At 35.3% G+C, this 18159-nt stretch overlaps 1 protein-coding gene across 1 annotated transcript; it reads left to right on the plus strand.

Annotated features, from left to right (window-relative positions):
* The first annotated feature begins 606 nt into the window (after positions 1-606).
* LOC136840076 (XK-related protein 4-like) lies at positions 607-17268 on the plus strand. The gene is made up of 10 exons (XM_067106459.1): positions 607-770; positions 6409-6589; positions 7640-7802; positions 8621-8736; positions 9721-9906; positions 10275-10438; positions 11651-11749; positions 14174-14321; positions 14552-14644; positions 15535-17268. The coding sequence occupies exons 1-9, from the start codon at positions 735-737 to the stop codon at positions 14608-14610; spliced, it is 1152 nt and encodes a 383-aa protein (XP_066962560.1). The 5' UTR covers positions 607-734; the 3' UTR covers positions 14611-14644; positions 15535-17268.
* Positions 17269-18159: the final 891 nt, after the last annotated feature.

Raw genomic sequence — 18159 nt, forward strand, 5'->3', positions numbered from 1 at the left:
CAGTCTGCTGAATGAGGTGGGAGTCGTGTGCATATTGATCTGATGGCATTATTTCAGAACGTAATGTCTTTGTGGCCCTGAAGCTTGCTTTCATTGAGCATAGCAAGAAAGCAATGTGACCCTTGATAAGAAGGCATGGTAGCATGCCTCTTATATCTGAAGTCAGTAGGCTTTGTGGTCTAATTGTAGCAAGTCATCCCACGGAATGTGAAATTACAAGCTGATGGGAAAACTGTTATATGTAGAGGCCAATGGAACTGGCAATCACCCCCAAGGAATTGATAAAGGCACCACTAACCTATTTTGAATGATGAGGATTCTGCCCCATGCCCATCTCTACCCTGACTGTGACTGCTACCCTCTGCATTCTACCAACTGTTCACAACGGGAGATTAGTAACAAAGCAAGCCCTTACTTCTGTTAGCAGTTAACCGTATAATGGCACAGAAAGGTCAGGTCCGTTAAGATTGCATGAACAAATACAAATTGACAAGAGACTCCATTCAAATGATGAATGTCTTGGCCAGGAGACATTTTCCTCGCGCCAAAAGACGAAAGGAACTCCCCAATCAAAGAAAATTGAATGGATAAGATATGGAAAAAAAAAAAAAAAGATTATCAAGACATTAAACGTGGTATTAGTCAACCGTGAAAGTGACGTCACTCCGGTTTCTAAGGTCCCAGTGAATCGATGAAACACCTACACTTCAGTATTAGACGAACTGCCGCGAGAGATGCACGGATTTACCAAGAACTTCATTGAGCCCGACGTAAGTAGACAAAAAGATATCAGAGGCAAACGCTTCAAAGAGCGAAGTGCGTTAACTGCCAGAAAATGGTGCATTAGTGAGAGAGAGGGAAAGTACCACTGACGCAAACTTGATTTCAGATCCACTTTACATTTGGTGCTCATTCATTTTGTTTGCGTGGTGACATCTGTTGCGATGACAACTAAAAGCAGTTGAACATACGTGAAGTTTTTCCTTTCAACAAATACAGCGTTATAGAACGTGCTATAGCTTTTTGCTAACGGAAAGATTAATCAACGCGTCGTTCACTAAAGATAATTCAGAAGACGCGTAGCTAAGGGAGTTGGGAAATAAACACCTGCGCTTCTGCGAGTTGCCTCAGCAAAGGTCGTGAATCACAGTACAGCATATTTGTTTTGTTCCATAGTTGACGGCTGGTGGGAATAAGAATAAGGATAAATTAAGAAAGTTGAAGTTGACGAAAGGAGCACTTGAAGTAGAAAACTTCGGAAATGTATCTTTATTCTCGCTTAGAGGTAGTGCATAAAATCAAGTCACTTTTGGCACATGAGGGCACCTTGGATGGATTGGCACGCGACAGTGGTTGAAGACTCACTGTTTCATTAACAAATCTGACAAAAATAGTAACGTGGATTTACGATTGTTCGATCAACGCGTGAGTGAAAAGACTTTGACGTTTTAATTGTGACAGGCATTTATTTTTTATGAAGCAAATCTCCATCTGGTTGAAGAGAGACTAGCACAGGACTGAGTACGAAACAATATAATGAATAATTAAACAAAAACCTGGAATTACAGAGTATCTCGGTAGTTCGTTTTTATGCAGTTGAATTATATTAATTCCGATACTATGTTATTTTGGATTGTGCCTGTGAAAATCATCTGAGCTGACATTCGCTTTTATTGATCACGTGTTGCAAACTTACGAAATCTTTTATTTATATCCATATTCTGGGGTTTCTTTCAAGAACAGTATTTCTTTAGCTAATCCGCATTTTCACCATAATTCTAAGTGAACTTAGAAACCATTCCATATTCTCATTGATAAATATGAGTAGGCCTACACTTACCCATCGTCTCGTCAACTAAAATCAAAGCTACTCTCCTCATGATTAAAACAAATAAATTCTAGAATAACAGTTAGAAATAAATTCTATAACAAAAATTCGAAATAAATTCTAGAATATAAATTCCAAATAAATTCTATAGTAACAATTCGAAATTAATTCTTGAATAACAATCCGAAGTAGATTAGTAGAATAACAACCAGAAAGATATTTTTGAATAACGATTCGAAATAAATTCTAAAACAATTCGTAATACATTCTAGTATAACACTTCGAAATAAATTCTTGAAAACCAATTCGAAATAGATAAGAGAATCACAATTTGAAATAAATTCTAGTATAACAATCCGAAACAAATTTCTAGAATAACAAATAAAAATAAACTAGAGAATCACAATTCGAAATAAATTTTTGAATAAAAGTCATGAATATATTCTAGAAAAACAATGCGAAAATAAATTCTAGAAAAACAATCCGAAATATATTCTTGATTAACAATTTGAAATAAATCCTGGAATAACAAATCAAAATAAATTGGAGAATCACAATTCGAAATAAATTATTGAATGGAAATCAGGAATAAATTCTAGAAAAAAATTCGAAATAAATTCTAGAATAACAATCCGAAATATATTCTATAAAAACAATGCGAAATAAATTCTAGAATAACAATTCGAAATAAACTCTAAAATAACAATCCGAAATCAATTCTGGAATAGCATTCAGAAATATATTCTTGAAAAAACAATTCGAAATAAATTCTAGAATAACAGTTAGAAATATATTCTTGATTAACTATTTGAAATAAATTCTAATATAACAATTCAAAATAAATCATAGTATAATTTCGAAGTAAATTCAAGTATGACAATTCGAAATTATATTTTAGTGAAACAACTCTGAAATAAATTCTGAAGAGCAATTGGAAATAAATTCTAGAATAAAAATTCGAAGTAAATTTTAGTAAAACAACACGAAATAAATTCTTGAATAGCAATTCGAAATAAATGTTAGTAAAGCATTTCTAAATTTCTAGTAAAAAATAAAAAATAAATTATAGAATACCAATTCGAAAAATTCTAGAATACCAGTTCGAAATAAATTCTAGAATACCAATATAAAATACATTTTAGATTAACAATTCGAAATAAATTCTGGAATAACAGCTATGAACGTTAAATACGGGGAAGGCTAACAATTAAGTTTGCACGGTATCCAAAACAAGTATGACAGTCCGGTTCAGACCAGTAATGAGGTTGTTTCTTTCAATCAGCGAAGTTAGGAAGCACAATAGTCAGTGTGTGGCAGGTGATTTCCAAGGAACATTACTAGGCCCGCCCCTCTGCCCCGTAGCCTATAATCTATTGAGAGTATGGGTATAGGTCTAAAAACATCCTAGAACCTAAATTAGAAGAAATGGAAAGGCAATTAGATTCTGGAGTAACTCTCCGTTGACGATATCGGTCTAGAAACATTTTAAAATCTGATTTAGAAGAAATGAAAAGGTAACATGATCCCGTAGTAACCCTCCTTTAATGCTATCGGTCTAGAAACATCCCGGAACCTAATTTATATTAATTGGGAAGGTAACAGTTCTGTAGTAACCTGTGAATGATGTGTCTAAAAACACCCTGGAACCTAATTTAGAAGAAATGGAAAGGTAACATGATTCCGGAGTTGATGTTATCGATCTAGAAACATTCAAGAATCTAATTTAGAAGAAATTAAATGGTAAAATGATTTTAGAGTAACCCTTCGTTAATTGTATCGGTCTATGAAACCCCAGAGCCTTATATAAATTAAATGGAAATGTAACATAATTCTGTAGTGACCTTCTGTCGATGGTATAGGTCTAAAAACATCCTGGTGGAACCTAATTTAGAAGAAATGGAAAGGTAACATGATTCTGGAGTAACCCTTCGTTAATGGTATTGGTCTAGAAACATCCCAGAACCTAATTAAGATTAAATGGAAAGACATGATTCTACTATAACCTTTTGTCAAAGGTATCGGTCTAGAAACATCCTAGAACCTGATTCACATTCAATGGAAAGGTAACATTATTCTGGAGTAATCCTCCATTAATGGGCAACCCTCCGTTAATGGCGTCGGTCTAGAATCAAATTTAGAAGAAATGGAAAGATAATATGGCTGGAGTAATCCTCTGATAATAACGTATGAAATGATTAGTGTTTTCAGTTCCGCCTTAACTCGGTTGAGCTTTGCTTCCAGTTCCCGGCAATGGCAAATCGATGCGCTGCCTTTTCGGTCTGTTAAAATTCCGCTGGCACCGCATTGTGGTCTCTGCACTCTGTAGCGCAACGCTGACTTCTGTACTCTACTTGATTGTCAGTTCGCTTGCACTTAACATTAATTAAGTTAATCTAAGAAAAAGCTTAGTTTGGTCTGACGAACCAAAAGGATCACTTATATTCAAGTGAATACTTTGATTTAAAAAAACAAATAGATTGTTCCCTTTAAAAGTCACTAAAATACATATGACTAACCTTGTAACAATGTGTAACTTTTGCGCATGATTTTGTAACGACTTAAGATTACAACCGCTCGCGCAACGGTAGACTTGGATATAGAATGATTAACTTTTATCAAAATGAAATGATTCAAATGGAATGAAATGTAGAAATGTTTAATGACATCAGAAAGCCGATCTTTCCACGCTTAGATCCCGTGCCGAGAAAATTTCACGGTCACTTCAATTTGCATGTTTTTGTTATTAAAAAGTGTTTTCACTGACAAGCGAATCACACTTCTTGGCTCACGTGGCTGATCCTAAACAGAGCTTGTAAGCAGCTATCCCTAAAAGTTGGAAAAGCAAGAATGTCTATACAGGATCCAGAGTAACAGAGCCATTTATTCCGTCAACACGTCTAGTTGGATTAACCTTTTTTCTTTTGCAATATGTGAAGAGCAGCGAAAAAAATGAGGAACTCGATCCTATCTGGAGCAAGTCCTGAGTGATAAAAGATACAAGAAGAGGGGAAAAAAAAATAAGGGACATGATGGCTTGGCAGGTGCTACAGAGCGACCTAATTGGAGTGGAAGATTTTGTCAACAACTCAGTGGAATATTAACTATGAAAATTAGACAGTGATGACACCTTGACGCGGAGATAAAAGGGTACATAAAAGTGGAACCAATTGCACGGCAGTCGAATATGCGAATGAATAACTGCCTTCGGTTTAATCGGGTTAAGGAAATACCAATGTAAAATTCAACCCAAATGCAAGAGCATTGTCCCATGCACTGACGGGTAAGGCAATGCATTGCCTTGGCAGATAGAATGAGTTTTCAAGCATCAAACCAAACCTCTGTGTCCGAGACAAATTTGAAGTTGCCTGAACACGGTCAGTGCTATGGCTGGAGTGAATTACTATTTTAATGCAGCACAATCAGTGAAATTGACAATAAAATAAACTGCCAAACAGTTTAAAAACAAATACGTCATCCAGCTAAACTTTACAGTTCTGTAAAGGACTTCTTGCAAGATCATGCATGCCAAAAGGAGAGAGGACAATCCAAGGCTGATCACAAACAACAAGGGTATCTGGGAGGTGAAGATAAATGAGATGTGGAGTGTTGACTAGTCAGTAGAAGCAAAAATGTGAGAAAATGAGAGAAGACGTAGAAGGAAGATCGGTGAAGAAATATGAGGAAAAATGTACTTGAGAGATTAAAACCCTTGGAAACGTCACTGGGAATTTGGCGAGATGATTGAAAAACTCGGGTAGCAATTTAGAAAGGAGAAATTCATATAAAAAAAAAGCATGGATAACTGAAAATGATGCCAGAATATTTTAAATGCGTTCGAGACACCAAGAGGAAAGACAAAAATTTCTCTAAAAACCTGCAGGAAGCTAACCAGAATTCAGAAAGCAAAAAATCGCCTGTAAATTTTGGGTTGCAGATTCCCAGACTTCAAGAAAAACGAAAGGTGAATAACATTCTAATGTCGTATCATTTGCCAGCTCAAAAGTCATCTGTCAGCGCTAAAAGTCAGTAGTCAATAATCTGAATGATTAAGGCGGTCAGGTTTCTTTGGAGTGGGGTGAAATACTGAATGTAACCACTTCAGAAAAGTCAAAGCCAGATTCCTTGTAAGTCTTTATAAAAGCAAGAATTTTGACTTGGTGATGAATGTTTTAGTTAAATTATTAATAAATAAATGTGCATTTATATATTTATATATATCACATACATACATATATGTATACACACACACATATACTATATATATATATATATATATATATATATATATATATATATATATATATATATATATATATATATATATAAACAAAAATAAATTTCTGACTCGCATTAGGATCGAACCTAGTTAGCCTGCCCAGGTAATTCCGTGGGTACAGTTGTACTCAGGTTCCAACTTCTTTTATGACTTGTGTGGCCTGGTTGGCAAAGGCTCTGACCTTTCGTTTGAAAGACCTGGGTTCGATCCTGCATTGTACGTGTTGCATAGAATTCAAACCTTTTCAAAAGTGCTTCCTAAAACAATTTGTAATTACTCCTACGCCTTTTTTGTACTCCCCCAGGGGCTTCATATCCTGACCCAGCCCATGCAGGTCTCCGAATTCGGGGTCTTCGACGTGATCACCGCCCTCGGGTCCCTGGGACTGTTCTACTTCGATGTGATCTCCGACGCCCTGGTCGCATACTACATGTACGACGATAAAACCACGCAGCAGTGGTTCCTGACGACGGTTCTGGTGCTAGGTAGTGAAATGACGTTGTTCGCCTTTGTTTATGTCACAAAGAAGGGAATGTCTGTTAGCCATCCACGTAATGTAGAAGCAAATTTCTGTTAGCTATTTACGTAGTATAGAAACGAATTTCCGTTTACCATTTACGTAAAATAGAAACGAATTCCTGTTAGCTATTTACATAGTATAGAAACGAATTTCCGTTTGCCATTTACGTAACATAGAAACGAATTTCTGTTAGCTATTCACGCAATATCGAAACGAATTTCTCTTAGCTACTCACGTAATATAGAAACGAATTTCTCTTAGCCATTTACGTAATATAGAGACGAATTTCTGTTAGTTATTCACGTAATATCGAAACGAATTTCTCTCAGGTATTGACGTAATATAGAAACGTGTTTCTCTTAGCTATTTGGTAACTATAACATCAACTATCATTCATTCCCTGAGAGTTTAGTCTCATGGCGGTTTTTCTGCTTTCTTCAACCTCATCGATGGTAATTGTAACTTTAAATATCTCAGTTCTGAAGCTAGAATGGCATCCTCACCTCAAAATGAGTCTGATAACCACAGCTCAGGGGTTTATAGATATTTATAGATACTAGTTTTGAATACCTGAAAATAATCCTTTTAGAAATAATAAATGGAATTTTTAACATTTTTACCACAGCAAATCTTTAAAAAACTTTTAAAAAAGTGATTTTCATAAATAAGAAGAAATATTTTGTCTGAATATCCATAAAAACCTGAATATCTAAGTTCTGAATCCCAGTGCCAACCTCAAAATGAGTCTAGTGCAATAATCACCGCCCAGTGACTTACAGGATTCGTGTTTTAAAGTAGATATCAGTTTTTAATACATTAATAATCTTTAAGAAATAATAAATGGAATTTAAACCAACATTTCCACCACAGCAAATCATTAAGTGAAGGGGAATTCTATACATAAAACTCCAATCTTTGTCTGAGCATCCGTAAAATTTTAAAACAATGGAAGTATATATGTACAAATTTTTACATCTGAAGTTTATTTCTTATCTTTCATCTCTTTCCTCGACAGTCATTCCGCTCATAATAGTCAATGGGTTCAGCTTCTACTGGTACTGGTTTGACAGCAACGTCTGCGAAGTAGGGGGCAGATGCTACCGGACCCCTAAAGCGTCGATGTGTCTCTGGACTGTCAGAGTTTTGGGTCATCTCGCCCTCCACGCGTGTGTCTTGAGGTTAGTTGAACGTAGAGCGTGAAAGAGATCAGTTGTTTTTCAAGTTTTTTTTTTTAACGAACAGAATTGGAACTAAATGTCGGATTTTTCTTCAACTTGCTTGGTGATTGGATCTTCATATCTGAAGTCGTTAGTGACAATTACTTCAAGTTTTATTCTATATGATCAAGTACTCTTGTAAAGAGCCCACATACAGTACAGGCTGAGGAAATCGGTTACTTGTTTTTCAAGAACTTGAAGAAAATTTAGAATTTCACCAAAATGCTTGGCCATTTCATCTTCATATTTTATTTGATTACTAACAGTTACTTCAGGTCTATACGGTCAGGTACTCTTTCTAAGATGCCCATATACAGTACAGACTGAGGAGATCAGTTACTCGCTTTTCAAGCTAGAATAGAACTGAGGTTTCCTTCAAAATGCTTGGTCATTTCATCTTCATATTTTACTCGATCAGTGACAGTTACTTCAAGTTTTATTCTTTACGATCAGGTATTCTTTTTGAGGGCTCATATACAGTACAGGCTAAAATTTTCCTGACGCTTCTCTCCAAGTTAACAACTAAAAAGGATAAACATTATGTTCCCTTGGAATTATATAAATACAACAAATCGAAACTCTGCTTATCATCCAAAGGCATTCAGACATTTAGGAACTGAATCTTGGTTTTAAATATCGGACAGAGCGAGAAAAGGGTTCTTGATAAATGAATTAAGACCGTCGGCCTAGACAAATTAACAACCTCTAGTTTTATTTTTCTTGTCGAGAAGCTTTCATTATAACAATCACGGTTATGATAAACGTTTTACAAATTCCAGGTACTTTGACATACTTTACTATGGCCTCAAAAGCAGACAAAAATCCCCGCTCGCCCCTGAACAGTCCACGGCCAAAATCAAAGAAGAAGAAGTGGATGCGACGTGTCCGTCGAGTGGTAATTATCGCATATTTTTGCTCATTTCCTGTCTAACTTATCTTGCTTCTAGCGTCCACCTGATGAGTTCATGCAACTGGTTTGATTGATGACTGCCAGATGTATACTAGAATTTCTAGCTAGGTATTATTAATGACTTATGGTACAACAAATGGCTCAGTTATAAGCTGCTTCTCCGGAAAGCCTTAATACGTTCTAGGTACGTAATCTGTATCAGTCAATATATTATATATATATATATATATATATATATATATATATATATATATATATATATATATTGATTGATACAGTTACAGAACGTATATAAGGCTTTTCCGGATATATAGAAATGATACAGATTACACTAAAAGGAAACCTTAAAAAATGTCACGGTGTGTGACAAAAATTCTATTATATATAAATTTATATATATATATATATATATATATATATATATATATATATATATAAATTTATATATATTGTATATAAATTTTTGTCACACCGTGACTGAGCCATTTGTTGTTAATGCATAAGTCATTAAAAGCCTTAACTTTACAACTAGAAAATAAAAATGAATATAAAAAATATACAATGTGTACAAAAAATTCTATATACAATATATATAAATTTATATATATATATATATATATATATATATATATATATATATATATATATATATATATAGATACATTGTATATAAATTTTTGTCATACACCGTGACATTTTTTATATTCACGTTCACTAAACTACAAATGTCGTTTAATATCAGATTCGCTCAACATCGGAATTAACACCGAAGAGAATTTATAGCTGTTAAGTCACGTCACCCGGTGGACTCGAACCACCGAATGGCTAGCGTCACGGAAAATTCGTTCCCCAACCTATTGATGATTCGAGTCTACCGATGTTTAATCCAAAGTTGAATGAATTTGATATTAAACGAAATATATAGCTTAACCTTCCAACATCCGATAACTTATGCCTCTCACACTGCAGCGTGTCCACCGCCCCACCGCAGAGGCCCGTACTATCAGAAACTGTGGCTTCACGCCGAGAGAGACACGGCTACCGTAGATCTTCTTTGTTCCTTGATACAAGACGCCCCGCAGCTCATTGTGCAGCTCTACATCATGTCCTTTACCATCCCAGATCAGGCTTTGGAAGGAAATGTCTCGTCGACGCGTATGTATAGGATGATTTTTTATGATTTGCTTCTGTTTATTTTCCGTCTAGGCTAAGAAAAATGGATAAACGTATTGAAAACAAGCTCTCTTACTGTTGCCAGTTGAGGGCCAGTTTAAAAATGTAGTTTGAACTCAAACCCATTCTCTGGAACAATTTTCAAATCTTTTATGCCACACTAACTTAACTTACAACGTAACATTTTAAAGGACCCGTTACTGTACTGGACAAATATGCATACTTTCATGGTTTGTAGTAAATACAACAATTTAGTTCGGAGTCACGAAAATAAAAGTGTGTTCTGAAGCAACTGCACTGAATCTCATCAAACTAACTGACTGTAAAGATCCTCGGTGGTTTACTTTCAGTAATCGTGCAGATCCTGTCAGTCTTGGCATCCTTCATGGCCATGGCGTGGTCAGTGGCATCCTTCGCTAAGGCAGTACGTCTGGCGGAGCCCTCCCTGGGCGATCTCAGCCCCTGTGGCATGATTACACTTACCCTCGCTCATTACTGTTGCATTGCACCGCAGGTGAGAAATAGAGTGATACTCGTGATTGATAATTATACACATCTGTCTATCTATATATATATATATATATATATATATATATATATATATATATATATATATATATATATATATATATATATATATATGAAGTACTATGCTGTAAATAGTTTAATTTTCCTTGAGCAATGACTCCTAATACATCTGATATCCTTTCTCAGAGATATACATATACATATATATATATATATATATATATATATATATATATATATATGTATATATATATATATATATATATATATATATATATATATATATATATATATATATATATATATATATATATATAATAACAATAACTGCTCAAAAGACAGTCAACATTCTGACTAATTATGATCACTAGATGTAGAAGCTTTACCAAGAAAACCGAATTCTCTAGGATAGACATTTTTTTCTAAAGAAAATCTCAAACAGTTTCTGTTAAAGCTGGACAAGTTTTCCTAACAAATAATGACGGTGGTAAGAATTAGGAATAAAAACAAATTAGAGGCATATTTGCACACAAGGATTTTCCTGTACAAGTTCGATATTTTAGCAGAATTGAACTTTCTTATAATAGTTATCTCTTGACGCATAAGTCAAGCTTTTATTTAAAGGGAGGTATAATGAACAGAATTCTTATGGATTAAATTTTCCAGTCTATCAATTTCCATTAACTCTCAGAAGTTTGATCGATTGCCATCTCTCTGTGAATGAGATAACTCCCCAGCCCTGTTACATCCCAAGAACAAACTGCAAGTGGTCTTAGTTTAGAAGTGGTTCTTAACCTTTTTTTGGCAGACTCAAAATCTTGTCCAAATTAACCATGGCGACCCACACCTTCATAAACATTTTCTTTTTATATAATTACGCTTATGAAAACGTGTTACAGAAACAAAAATTGCATGCAGAGATTTTTATTAATGCAAGTAGCACATCTGCATAACAATGACCCATGAAAAAGAAACAGTACATTAACTAGCATAAAGAAAACCAAAACGTTTTCTCTAATGATAATAATAATTATAATAAGAGTATTGGGGAAATAATAAGCCAATAAGTTTATATCCCTTGGGGGACCCAATGAAATGGTTTGGCGACCCCGCGGTTAAGAACCACTGGTTTAGAAGCTGCTGATGACGTTAAAGTGCCTTCACGAGTTCCTTCATGTCTCTGCCATCTTGTTTTCAGGTTGTGTGCTTTGCCCTGTTTTCCACTAAATATCTCACCATTTCCATTATCGTTGTTGGTTGCCAATGGCTGCTCGCAAGCATCATCACTTTATCTATGGTAAGTCATTTTTGTTGGACTTTGTTCTTAAATCTCTATGGTTCTGAGCGTGCCCCTTTTTTTATGAAAGGCTTGATAATCCATTTGCATGAAAAGGTCCCTATGTTGTTCGTCTCCGCTGATGAGAGAGAGAGTGATTTCGCAGCAGCATTAGTTTACCCTATTTTACACCAAGTCTGAGTGACCATCTGGCTAGTCTGTGACATATGCTGCCTTATAGTGCGACAAAATTAGGAAGAGCCGCTTGCCGTTGACTTGAGTCAGTGCGCTGATGCCATACATATCGTTCGTTATCCAGTATCAGATATTCATCTTAATACAAGAAAATCAAGAAATTGGGAGTGTAGGGCATGTATACTCTCACGCTCAATTTGATTTCGTTTTTAAATCATCATTATTATTATCAATTAAAATTTAAATGATAAACCCAGAAACGTGGCATATGTTTTGACGAACGGTGCCAATATTCCTGTCAACTTGAAACAGGGCATTTATGGGACAAGTATAGGTCTAGGGAAGAGTTTAATGGCAATGCTCGCAAAGCTGGACGTCCAGACGCCAGTCAGAAACCTACTTAACTGAACTCGTTTATTACAGAGTACTTTTCATAAGGAAGCACCGAGCAAGATTAACAAATACTGATATTGCGCATGAGTGCATGTGAGGTAACAATCTTTAAAATAAGCATTTATCATTTTTATGTCTCGATTTTGAAATTTTGAGCCTCACCAATTTTTTTCTGAATCATCAGGTATAAATTACCGCCATCGATACATTACAGAGTGAATTGGGAACAGACAGATCCTTGCGCGCGGAAAAAGCCTTCTTATTCGTTTTGTATTCACGAGTATTAACAGTTTAATCACGAACAAAGAATAGATTCATAAATTTACCAAACCTTAGGTATTAATCATATAATACTTGTTACCCAGGAGCTTTTTTTTTTTTTTTTTTTTTGCTATGTTGAGATCAATGAAGTTACCGAAGAAAAATATTAGGCTCTTCACGCAACTTGCATCGGGAAGCTGATTAAGAAGCCAACAAGCTTCGTATTTTGCTATCACGTATCGCAGAGAGAAATCTGCTGAGATAATGTTGCTGTCATAAGAAGCATGAGAGCGTTAATAACACTAAACGTTCTCAACTCCATTGCTCAATAACTCTTAAATAATTTTTACGGCTGGACGCAAAGTAAATGGCGTCATACTTATCCTTGACTTTGAAGGACAGTGGTCTGCCTGATCTACGTTGATTTAATCTCTCTCTCTCTCTCTCTCTCTCCCCCACGCTTACACACACACTCACACACACACATCTACGCACACTTTTTCTATGATTTGCAGCCTATCTTAATTGTAAGCCATTGAGAGAATGATATTCATTTCACATTAGCAAATTTGCTCTCAATGACGATCAAAATTTGACCAATTTAGAAGTGATTGGCGTATGCACCTTGTCTCCTATTTTGATGTGGGCCATGCGGGAAGCACTGTCTGGACTTTGTACCGATAAAGCAAGTGCAATACATAAAATGCACTCAGGAGGCAGGAGTTAAGACTTAAACAAGTATCAATCCTCCATCAACTTTCTGCGATCATGCGTTTTCTCAAGGATATTGCTAAATGTCCTCTTTCTCACGACTAAGAAGTAGTACGTTGAAATTCGCCATTGATGTTAATTCCGAACGCAAAGATAAGCAAAATGCTTTTGTCTCTCTACTTACTGAAGCTCCATGGTCAACGTTTAAGCCTTCGTTCCTTTTGTTACGGCTTTATTAATCATTTTTATGCCCTACTTAACTGGAGTACTAAGCTTTTTTTTAATGATTATTTGTCATATCTTTTCAACCTTCCAAAAGCATTTTGTAATTTTATGTCACCAATGTTTTAAGCCATCATCATTAACAACTGTAGCGATTCAGTTATAATCATTTATAATCATTTAATCAATTGGGAAACATTTCAACCATTCATGGAAGCACGTGTTCAAAATTTCCCCGGTGAAATTTATTTATTATTAATTGGTCTTTTCCTGAAACATTTCCATTGAAGTTTAAACAACCACAATGACAAAAATTTGGCATGGGAAGTCCAATTTCAAATTTTTTTTGTCGTCTATCAAACCCCATTTTTTTACTTTCTACAATAGCTGGGGACTTTAAGGAAGCAAAACAGAATGTTCAAATGCATTTACAGTTTCCCACCTTCGCTGTCTCCTCATTTCTTTCTTAGAACTCTAAAAATCATGGTAGGGTGCAACTTCAGAGGACTTTCAAATGAGTACCTGGTTCATTGCACCTATATATATATATAATATATAAAATATATATATATATATAACAACAAAATATATATATATATAATATTTTCCATATAAATATATATTAATGTTCTTCAAGATATTAGTATTCTCCTCCTTTCGCAGATTATTTGTTGTCCCAGTCCGGTTTTCGGCTGCAAGCAATCTGCTATCATCAATCAAACCAACAATATGAACGTTTTTGAAGAGGATGACCCACGCGACGACGTCAAAGAGGGCCCCTGCAGTCGACTGGATGACACCTTCATGTTTTGTATATATATACCATTGCTTTCCACCTGTCCATATTCTACCAGTGACAGGGCATTTTCTTCAGAAACAAGGCCGCGAAATTGGTTCTTCTTAAATAGTGTTTTATGGGCCTTCTTATTTTCATATATATATATATATATATATATATATATATATATATATATATATATATATATATATATATATATATTAATGTTCACGTTTCCCTCCTTTCTTACGTCGGGCTGCAAGCAAACGTTTCCACAAAAAACTCAAGTCGTGGACAAGCGCCGTGCTGTTCCATATCCTGAGACTGGCCGAGGAATGTTGCATGATCACCTTTTGGTAAGTGGTTGACTTTCTCCGAAACCCCACCCCCTCCAAGAAAAAAGTCAATGTTTTGCGTTTACTTTTTTAAATTTAAAGGGTCCGAATTAGCCTTGGCGGTTTCGAAATGGCTGCAGATACTTGCTTTCAAAGTATCGTTAATTCATAAACTAGAATCTGCTAGTCTTGTGAGCACCAGAATCATTTGAACTTAATTGAATAACGAGACCCTTTACTTTATAGATGAAATCGCAGCCCATCGGTTTATGCTGGCAACCGTGTTAATGTATAAATTCCTTTTAGATAAGAAAAGGGACTTTTATATGTGTATATATACATAATTATACAATAACCTTAAATACCCATCAATACGAAACAACCCTTGTAATGCCCAAACGTACAGTAGATACAAATCACTCCAAGAAATTTAAAGCTGTAGATCGTCAGGGCTGATGTTCAAATTGAGCAAATAGATGAGAGGTCCTAATTGTCACGAGGCGCTACATTAAAAGAGCAAAGTATATCTTAGTTTAACCAGACCACTGAGCTGATTAACAGCTTTTCTAGGGCTAGCCCGAAGGATTAGATTTATTTTGCGTGGCTAAGAACCAACTGGTTACCTAGCAACAGGACCTAAAAGAGCAAACGCTATATAAGAGACTTGGCCTATAAACAAACAAAATTAAATCTAAAGTGGAATAATGTTCCTGTTTTGAATTTAGATAATGTATTAAAAATTAAACAGTTATCAGAATGATTGAATGACGTGGATAATTTAGTGAATAGCTAAAATTCTGTAATTATATATAGTCATTCTATCCAGTAGAGCCTTACATAACTAGTCACTGCTAGGCCTAATCCATATGAATGTGTGCACTTTACAGATAATAATAATAACAATATTTCAGGTACTTGGCAACAGAGGGTTCCCTGTGGTACCACTGGCTTCCCGTGGCCATGGTTCCTGGGTTCTTCGTCTTGAGTGTAGCGTTCTCAGGTTTTTATTTTTTAGGATGCCATCCGGATTATCGCAAACATTCAGTAGCCTGATAGAAAGCAAAGGTATTACTCATGTACGAAGTTTTCCCTCCGGAATGAAGTGATACCTATCCGTCCAACTGGAGAAATTATATACTGTGCCTTGTTCTCCTTCTTAGTTGAGAGATAGAGAGGTAGGTCCCTGTCCATCCAATCAAACGAAGGATATAGTGAGCCATGTCCGTCCAGCGCACTTGGAAATAACAGCAAAATTTTTCTGACTAGAAGGATGGAGGAAAGTCAGAGAGGGCCATGTCCGTCCCACCAACTAGGAGGTAACAACGAGCCTGTCCAACTTGACTGGGGAAAGGATACGGAGGACCTTGTCCATCCAGTCAACTGGGAGATAAAATGAGCCATTTCCAACCAGCTGACTAGGAGATAACAGCAAGCCTTTTCTCTCCAGATGACCCATGTTCGTCTAACCAACTGGGAAGATATAGTGAGCCATGTCTATCCGGCTGACTAGGAGATAAAGTGAGCCATACTCGTCCAGCCAACGAGTAGATAAGAGCAAGCCTTTTCTGTTCAGATGACCGCGGGAATGTTAGGGAGGGCCATGTCCATTCAGCCGACTGGGAGATAATAGTGAACCCTGCCTGTCCAGCTGACTGGGAAATATAGTAAGCCTTATCCTTCCAACAACTGAGGAAGAAGTACAGTGGGCCATGTCTGTCCAGCCAACTGGAAGAAAGATACAGCAGGCCATGCAATTACAATCAAATGTAAAACAGCGAGCAATGTCACCATTGCCAGCTAGTCTAGATACAGCTGGCCATGTGCGTCCAGCCAGTTAAAGGAGAAACACAGAAGAAATAGTGATAAGGAAAATGAATACTCAAGTGCACTTATTAGAGGTTATTGGATTAAAGGTGATATTAAATGCTTTTTAGTTGAAATGTTTAGTTATGGGCTTTAGATTTGTTGTTGAGTGACTGAAATCTTTTGTTTTGTGCCGTAGATTTTTAGCTGTTTGAATGACATGTTCGTTTGTGATGTAGAATTGTAGTCGTACTATTGAAGTATTTGTTCATTTGTTGCAGAATTGTAGCTTTGTGACTAACATTTTTCATAAGTTTGCTGTAGATTTGCCTCCGTGTGGCTAAAATATCCGTTTGTGTGCTGCAGACTTGTTACTGTGTGACACGTATTCGTTTGTGTGCTGTAGATATTATGATGTAGGCTTGTGATGAGAATTTATCTACATTGGCTGTAGACTGGTCGCCGTGAGGCTAAAATGTTTACTAATGAATTGGAGATTCGTCGTAGTGTTACTAAAACATTTGCCTGTACTAAAGACTGTATAAATTAAATATTCTTTTACAATTAGTTGTTGTGCGAGTACTATAATCATTTGCATGAAAGCAAAAGTTATATATACAGTATATATGTTAGAAAAAATGATGGAAAATGTCTGTAGTACCTTAGTTTTTTTTGTATATTTTGAATACAGATTCATTTAGAAATTTAACTTTACTTCTCGGGGCTTAAATTAGAGGGGTTATTTAGAATTTTATTTGCTCAAAGCTCAAATTTGACATTGTTGTCAGTAGCTCCTATTTGTAGTTTCTTGGAATTTGATAAAATATAAGAGGGAAGCCTCAGTGTAATGTAACTTTTTCTTACACTACTGTGTTTAATACACTTTAAGTGGTCTTATATCTATATATAAATATATATATATATATATATATATATATATATATATATATATATATATATATATATATATATATTATATATATATATATATATATATATATATATATATATATTATATATATATATATATATATATATATATATATATATATATATATATATATATATATATATATATATATATATATATATATATATCATAAGCATCCATTTTATCTTGAACTCTCAGCAATATTTTCTTGAAAGTTATGAGAACTCCCCTTTTTTGCACTACGAATAGGCTGTATTCCATTGCTCATAGGCCTATCAGTATTTGGCCGTAGTTAAATATCAATATCCATGAGTAATGCTAAAGTGTCTTACAAGCTTCATTGCATGGAAATATTCTGGTTATAAAAATTCGTATTTCCTCTTTTCAGTAAATTATTGACCATTACGAAGAAAAAAATCTACTCGGTTGGTAGGGCAGATTCTAGATGCCCACACCAGGTCTCTTAATACCTTCAGCACTTCACACCTCTCTCTTCTCTCTGTGTGACTTAAATTTAAGCCACTAACAACTCTAGTATTGCCATTTAAGCAACATTGATAAAAGCAGCATCCTTAGTAGTAGTGGTGTTGGACAAGTGTACAAACAGTAAAAGTAGTGTTGGTTATGGGTTTTCTCTGTATAGCAGCGGGAAAGGAACAAGTAACAAAAGCAAGAGACATGCACATACATACAGAAAACCCTGACCTCAATGGTGGCAGATGCAAAATAAGGGTAAAAGCATTTGTGTAACTATAAACTTAAGGAAAAGTCCCCACACGCAAAATGGTTGGGGGTGTTAAAA

Source organism: Macrobrachium rosenbergii, chromosome 7 (genome assembly GCF_040412425.1).
Source record: "Macrobrachium rosenbergii isolate ZJJX-2024 chromosome 7, ASM4041242v1, whole genome shotgun sequence".
NCBI lineage: Eukaryota > Metazoa > Arthropoda > Malacostraca > Decapoda > Palaemonidae > Macrobrachium > Macrobrachium rosenbergii.